The sequence below is a fragment of the Stegastes partitus genome, unplaced genomic scaffold (assembly GCF_000690725.1).
Source record: "Stegastes partitus isolate 25-593 unplaced genomic scaffold, Stegastes_partitus-1.0.2 Scaffold398, whole genome shotgun sequence".
Taxonomy (NCBI): Eukaryota; Metazoa; Chordata; class Actinopteri; family Pomacentridae; genus Stegastes; species Stegastes partitus.
The window spans coordinates 19,237-27,263 of NW_007578129.1; the positions used below are offsets into that span (position 1 = coordinate 19,237).

Consider the following 8,027-nt stretch of genomic DNA (forward strand, 5'->3'; position numbering starts at 1 on the left):
TGCAGGGACATGACACACGGTCCCTGATCAAATATATAAATAAGTAAAAATAAATAAACTGATTTGTAGTCAAAAGCCACTTAGGTATATCTGGTTACCGGTCTTTGATTTGTTCTTCTTACACACCACATCTTCTTACACACCACACACGTGTTCAGCATTCCTAGTTTTATATTATACTACATTCATCTGTGGCTACAATTTCAAACCCACACAGTCACAAGGTTTTCTCTGGATGACCTGAAATGAACTGGACAAAACAGAAAAAATGTCTTTAGTGGAACTTTTTGTCTTTATTGGTGGTGAATTTATCAAACACAGATTCGTACACTTCTTAACATTTTCTTTCTGAAATCCTCTTCAAAGTTAATTAAGTAAATGTATTTTAAAGTTGTATTTTTCCTGCTCATGCAGCGCAGGAAAAGAAAATGTCCTGATGACCTCTGACCCCTTGTTAGTGCTTTAGCCAATCAGATAAATGCATTCTTTACAACAGGATTCTATAGGAATCCAATATGAAAATATACAAAACATATTTTTTTGTTGTTCAAAGAATAGAATATGCAGACATTTGGATGTAGAAAAACAATTTCTTTTCAGAAACACTGTAAACCAGAGACAACAAGGTGGTCTAACCCTCACTCACACAACCACCAGCAGAACTTTTTTTTTCTTTAAATTTTCCTTCCTTCTTAAACTTTTCTTATGTGATTAAAAACTGATTCTATCCACACAGAAATCAATGAAGAGAAATATGAAGAGCCAGACAACCATGGACGGACAAGACTACAGGGACCAGAATGCATTGTGATGCAAGCAGGAACAAAAAAGGGGGAGAAAACAACAACAACAGCAACAACAACAACAAACAGATTGATTCCTTCATAACTCTGCTAATGAATTCATATCTTATATGAATTTTCTCCTGCATTTTTTAAAACATAAAAAACGGCACAAACATAAAACAAAAAAGTTCAATTTTCATTCTTTTCATACCGACATGGAAACATTGACGCCAGTTTGTTTTCGTCGTTCTCCACAGGAGTCCAATGCTACATCGTCCATCTGTCCTCCGTCACAGTGCTTTCAGTATATATACTGCATTTCCCAGCATGTCCCTGCTCATCCACTCACAAGGACACACTCTCCCTCCATCAGCAGAGATGGAGGGGTAGCATGAAGAGATGAAGAGAACAAAAAAGTGTGGAATTTGATGATAAGCTTCACCTTGACCACACAGTGTCGCTGTTTTTCAGTCATTAAAAATTCAGCACCAGTGGGGGGAAAAGGCCATGTTTGATTGGTTTGTATTTTGCGCATAACATTCGTATTACACTCACAACAAATGACACAATTTTAAAAAAAGAATAAAATAAAAGACTCCTCCCCTTCTAGTGACCCCACCCCTATTTTCAAAGTAGGCGGGGTCAAGAAGACCCCTAGCTGCTGAATGACTTTACACCCCCCCCCGCCCCTGAAGAAGCATCCAATACAAAAGTTTAACAAGAGTCTTTGGCAGATTTAAAGAATCAAAAGGCTGAATAGAGACCGAAAAGACATGTGCTGCTGCAGGGATGAAGGTGGGCTCGAGAGAATGCTCCTCTCTGATGACTATTTGATTTTAATCACTGATGATGAAGACTGTTGTCACAGAAATCAGTCACAATATCCAAATATTCAGATTACAAAAGCTGGGATTTTACTGATTCATCCATCTTTTAGCTGTACCTGCTGTGTCCTGCATAGGGGTGTAGGAGGCTGGACACGGTGCTAGCCGACACTGGCTGTGTCAGTGTGTCACAGGGCAGATTAGATCTATAAAATGAATGTCTGAAGCACTTTAAAGTATCACTCTGGAGTCTAGACACTGAAGCTAGATGTGTATGAGAACTTTTTGACAAAATTATTATTAATTATAAATTGTTTAATTAAACAAGTTGACCAGTGACATCCCAGTCACACGTTTTAATGTGACGTGACTCTTTTTAGTTTTGTTTGTCTCATAGATTCACTCTGATGTCTTTACATGGCTGCTATAGCTTGTTTCTGTGACTGTTATCAGTGAAGAGGTCTGGGAGATAAAACTAACTGGGCTGACACGAGTCACTGCAGAGCTGCTGTCCATGCTGCTGGGATCATCTGAGTAAGTCTGCCAATCTGTGCTGGTGTTCTTGCAGACCAGGCGACGTTCTGTGTGTTGATGAAGAACTCCAGAGCTGTGCTGAATGCTGAGGATGAAATACTGAATATGATAATTGTCCCAATGAGTTCAGTCTTTGTTTTATTCAGCTGATGTATGTCAGCGTAACAGCATCTTTTATCTATAGCCTCCCAGAGAAACAGACAGAAGCGTCTTCAAAGTTCCACTGACTGCCATGTTTCAGACGTACAGCGTTTCTGCACAGGAGACTGTCATGACACTGTTTGTTTTTTTTACCACTTTCGGTGTGTGTAAAGATGCTTTGATTTATATCTATTAAATACAATCAATCACACAATGATAATTTCTCTGATCGACAGTCTCATTTCGCAAATATTTCCTGATTTAAATAATTTTTCTGTGTCATATTCAAAGACCACATCAGTGTTTTAGCAAGATTCAGCTGCTTAACTCCAAATTATTTATCCCTAATAAAGTCTGGAAACAGGATTGTTTTCATGGCTTGCGACAAGATAATAATCTGTTTGTACAGTATCTTGTGCAAAATATTAACTGCAAGATATAAGAGGTGCAAAAAAAGATGTTAAGGCTTTAGGACTGCAGGTGTTCTGTGTATATTTTAATGCCTGCATTTATTGTTATCATTATTGCGGCAGGATGAAGCAGGTTATGTGTACATTGATTTGACACTCACCCCAGATCATTAGAGACCTGATGTTCACCTGATGTTCAAGAGTTTGCTGAATGATTTTCACTTTATACTAACATGAATGGAAATATTCAGCTGCCTGGAGCACTTGAAAAAATACATGAAAATGACTCTGTTGTATGTATATTTATACTGTTTAAATGGCTGCTGTATTTTCCTGTTTGATTATTTAAAAATTAGCTGCTCTCTAGTTGTTCATTACAATATGTTTCCAAAAAGTCCTACCTGCTTGTTGTATTCCACTTTTCAGGAGAAAAGTACTAAATCATCTACCATGTTGGTAAAAAATGGTTAATGAACTGATGTCAGTGTCCGTTGGTTACACAACTTAAACTCTTCATGTGGATTCTTCCTGACTTTGAGCGGCTGTGCGTTCTAGGTCTTCTATAGATGGGCCTGTAAAATAAACAGATTTTCCTTTCTGATCAACTCAAATATTTTTCACTTAGTTCCTATAATTTTCTTTTTTTTTTTTCATAAAACAACTCAACAACATAGTGAGGGAATTGAAAAAGGTCATTAAAACACCCCCCATCTTCATTCAGATCTTATGCAATGTTTTAGACAAGACTTTACATCAAAAACTTGTGCGTCACAACGGAGAAAAAGACTATAGTTTTGTCAGAGCATAAAGCAGTTTGTTTGCTATGCATCTATACAGCTCTTTGTGTACACAAGTCAGAAAGTTCTACATGCAATATAGCTACAAATCTACAATGATTTTTTTAACCAGCTAAAAACATGGTAAACCACTGGTATGGTCTTTAGGTTTGGCTGAAATTTAAAAAAAATGTAGAAAAATGCTTTTATAATAGGAAAAGTTTAGTTTTGGCATCAGACCTGAAACTCGGCACATCATTTCAGCAACGGAATTTAAAAAACAAAAAGCAAAAAACAAACCCAATTTTCAAACAATCTCTGGCACTCAAAAGGCAGTATATCATCCTTAGAGTCTTTACAACATAAAAGCAGGCATTATATCCCACGTACCAGAAACCAGAAACTCTAACAGGGCAGTTGAGGAACAGTCAACTTGTTGATCTGTAACACAGTTTTAACACTTTAAAAGAAACATTTTAACAGAGCAGAGATGATCCCAGAAACTCCATGTGAAGGAGATATGCAGCTCCAAGCTCCTCCCACCATAAACCTCAGCCTCCTCTGATTGGTGGAGCTGCTGAGCGGCGCTCTAGTGAAGGCTGGAGGTGACAGTGCTGGATTAGTTCCCTGCCTCAGTTTGTCCTCAGAGCAGTGGGAGGAGGACAGAGCTCGGCCCATCTGAAAGAAGAAGTACAGGAACAGGAGGAGGTGCTATGAGGAGGCGAGGAGGAGGATGAGGAGGAGGGTGAGCAACATGGCGGAGGGCAGAATGAGGCTGCAGCCGCCAGTGGTGTCGTCTGTCAGGAAGGGCTCCGGAGACTCGTACACTGAGTCATCTGGAAGAGATGTCAGATTGGAATGGAAATAATCAATAAGGACAAGGAGAAAAACAAGGAGATAAACACAACCCTTTATTTTTATTTATTTATTGGAAGTGAAGGTGTTAAACACTAAATATGGTAAACAGTAAATGGTCTGCACTTATATATCTACTTTCTCCCTTAGTGGTACCCAAAGTGCTTTACAGTGTGTTTCCTCATACACCAATGGTGACAGAGCTGCCACGCAAGGTGCTGCCTGCCATCAAAAGTAACCTCAAGTTCAGCGTCTTGACCAAGGACACTTTGAATGAGGAGGGGCAGGGGATCGAACCAGCTTTGCAATTAGTGGACAACCCACTCTACCACCTGAGCCCTAGTCGCCCATATAGGGGCCCAGCAGAAGATCTGTTCCATTCATGTGCAGTGGGTCAGCATCTACTTATTCTGCACATTTGCTTAGCATGTGCACCATTGCCCTTGTAGAGTGTTGCCATGCAGACTCAAATTTGGGCTTCACATTGACATCCATGGAGGTGTCCACTTGGACTGTTGCAGAAAACATTTGGGGGTTGGTGGTTTACACTTAAATTATATTTCTCCTAATGTTTTCTTAAATTATATTTCCTTGTTCCAGGAAGAGTTTTTACTGTAACATAATCAGATTAAACAAAGCAGCATAATTCCTCTGTGTCAGAGGGATTCTCTGAACATAATATGTCTACAGTTTGTGCTGTCTCTGCTAAATGATCACATTTTGTGTTTCACAGGTTGAGTTTTTTTCAGAGCCAACAGCCCTTGCAGATAATCCACCTGCATATCTGTGAACACCTTTTCTTCCCGCTCAGCAACACATTGCGTCGAGTCAACAAGTCCTGTGTTTCAGTAACAGGTGCATCAGCACAGGTGTTGATGAAATCTGATTTTTTAGGACGATGGAGGATTTCCTGCTAGTGACGGCATGAATGTGTTAACACTGTTTTCTGCTGCGACAGCTTAATTCTCAGAAATTACTTTTATAATTGTGAGGAGGAACTGTTTAGCGCCTTCAGTGTGACAGCTGGGAGTCCTCACACCTTCCCTGCTTCAAACTGACATTTACAGTTTTATATGATGGAAGAAAGACCAATTAAGAATTCAGAGCTATTTCATCTAAGCCTGATTAATCACTCAGTGACTGTCGATGCTTTCATTTTTAAAAAAATCAACTGCGATAAAAAGGCTTTATGTAAACACCCAACTCTGAATACATTGCTAATATGGGTGTTATCAGTCTAAGTGTACAGCATATAGAAGATAACTTGTAGGGACAAACTGTTGTCAGCTTAACTTCTGACATTGAAGAAAGTAATAAAAAAAAAATCTCTTTCTCATTATTCTGGCATTTATCAAATAGACATAATTTTGATAATTGTAACTGACCTGAGGAAAGAGGAAAAGTTTATTCTGATTTAATGTCAGGCAATGAGAAAAAAAAAGATTGTGTGTCTTTTTATACAGTGGTATGTAAACTTCTGGTTTCCACTGTATGTATCAGTGACGTGCAGTCAGGTGAGGCAGGTGAGGCAGAGCCTCACCTGACATCACGGAAAGAAAAAAGCTATATAATGATAAAATAATTTAAATAGTTATATTTATGCAGTGATTTGTACAATAAAGTATTTATTTTTCATTTAGCCTCGTCAGTTTTGACGATTTTTAAATTCAAAATCGCAAAATTTTCGCAATTTCCCATTCAAATGCTTGGAAGAGAAGCCGGGGAGGCAGCGGCGAGCTGTGCCTCACTTGTATTGCACAATCCCTCACTGCGCAGGCTGCCATGCGTAGGCTGTCGCTGCATTGAACATTTTTTATGAGTCTGTTGTTGCCAGTGCAGCGTTCTCTGCTGTAGTCTGCTGGGGAGGCAGCATCGGAGCCAGCAACACCAACAGACTGAACAAACTGATCAGGAAGGCTGGCTCTGTAATCGGCTGCAACCATGAAAGCGGTGGTGGAGAGGAGGACTCTGAACAAACTGTTATCTATTCTGGATAACCCCGACCACCCTCTCCACCCCCTTCTGGACAGGCAGCGGAGCTCCTTCTCAAACAGACTGATTCAACTCCGCTGTCACAAGGACCGTTACAGGAAATCTTTCCTGCCCAGAGCAATAACCATGTACAACACCTCACCTCTGTCTGGCAGAGAGCATTCTCAGCTCTCTGCTCTGTAAAACCCTTTGTCTTTGCACTGTTTTTTCAATTTGCACATTTTGTACAGTTATTTTATTTATTTTATTTTATTTAATTCACTTATTTTTCATTTTTAAAATAGTATTTAACTTTAGCCCTTTTTCTGTTGTGATTGGTGTTTTTTCTTGCTGCTGCTGTACCACAGTAATTTCCAAGACTGAGATAAATAAAGTATTTTTCTATTCTTCTATTCTATTCTATGGCAGCCAGCGAAGTGAGGGATTGCACGAGCTGGCAGCGAGCTCAGCCTCACTTGGATTGCACAATCCCTCGCTACCTACACTGCCTCCCTGCAGTGACAGCGTACTGCTGTCTGGATGTCGCCAAAAACATGTTTCAAACACATTTAATATATGAACTGATTTGCCATAGTTCAACTGATGTATATAATAATGTACAGTGTTTTTTTTTACCAACTGTATATGTGTAATGTGTTCCCTGTGCTGAGCGATCATAAACGGCTGAGAAGAGGTTCCAGGTGAGGCAGGCAGTTCTCTTGCGTCATGGCAGAGGGCGCTCTGATCCCAGACATGCTTCTTGTGACTCCCTGGCTGTAGAGTAAGTGACAGCAAGCTAGACTAGGTATGATATACAGCTAGCAAGTCAAGTGCAGTGAAGGAAGATAAAGAGACTTTTACAAAAAAGCAACGGATGTTTTGTCCAGAAGGAGCGGCGCATGGACTTCATTTAAAGGTAAAGGTAACACCGCAATTACTTGAAAAAAAAAAAAAAAAGAAGAAGCATGCATTTTGTGGGCTCCAGCTTGTATGGGTAAAGAATGCAGATATGAAACATAACCCATAAACTGCTGCTAATCAAATGGCAAATATGCTACTGTGTAGAGAGCATATATTTGTAAATCAGATTCTGATGAAGTCAGTGCCTCACCAGCCATGAACCTCACTTCACGTCACTGGTATGTTTATGTTAGGGCTGGGACTTTAACGCGTTAATTATGATTAATTAATCACAGGGAAAAAATAACGTGTTAAAAAAAATAATCCATTTAATTGCACCTTTCTCACTTCCCTAATTTCTGGCACACACTCCAGCCTGGTAGGTGGCGCTAATGCAGCTAAAATTTGTTTGCAACTGAGACAAAGATGCACAGGATGCATTGAGTGACCTCAGTGCAAAAGAAGTTCCTTTTTTTTTTTTTTTTTGCTTGTTTGGCAAAGAGCTTTTTTTTTTTTTTTTAAACTTGCAAATGTGAGGGTCCTAGATTGTGTTCACTCTGTTTTGGGGATTTTGTCTGTCTTTGTGTTTTGGTGGGTGTGCCTCTGTTCTCTGCAGGCTGGGCGGAGCCGATCAGGAGAGATCGCTGGCAGCTGTGGCTCATCAGCTCATCAGCTGTGCCCGGCTTAAATACTGGCGTCTCACAGAAGACCGACGCCAGAGGATTGTGATACCTATCTCGTGGTATAGTCAGCTAGCCGCTACCACTCGCTGAGCATTTCTAGCACTTTTGTTGTTCTCTAGTCTCGAGTTTATTGTATGTGTTTTCTCTG

The 8,027-nt window shown here is 39.8% G+C and overlaps 1 protein-coding gene across 1 annotated transcript in view; it reads right to left on the bottom strand.

Moving 5' to 3' along the window:
• Positions 1 to 269: 269 nt before the first annotated feature.
• The window catches only part of LOC103359810 (ephrin-A2-like), a 145,258-nt gene continuing 137,500 nt past the window's right edge, over positions 270 to 8,027 (bottom strand). The window contains exon 4 of the mRNA XM_008285344.1: positions 270 to 4,306. Within this exon, the coding sequence (XP_008283566.1) occupies positions 4,182 to 4,306 (125 nt within the window). The 3' untranslated portion in view covers positions 270 to 4,181. The remainder of the gene's footprint in view (positions 4,307 to 8,027) is intronic.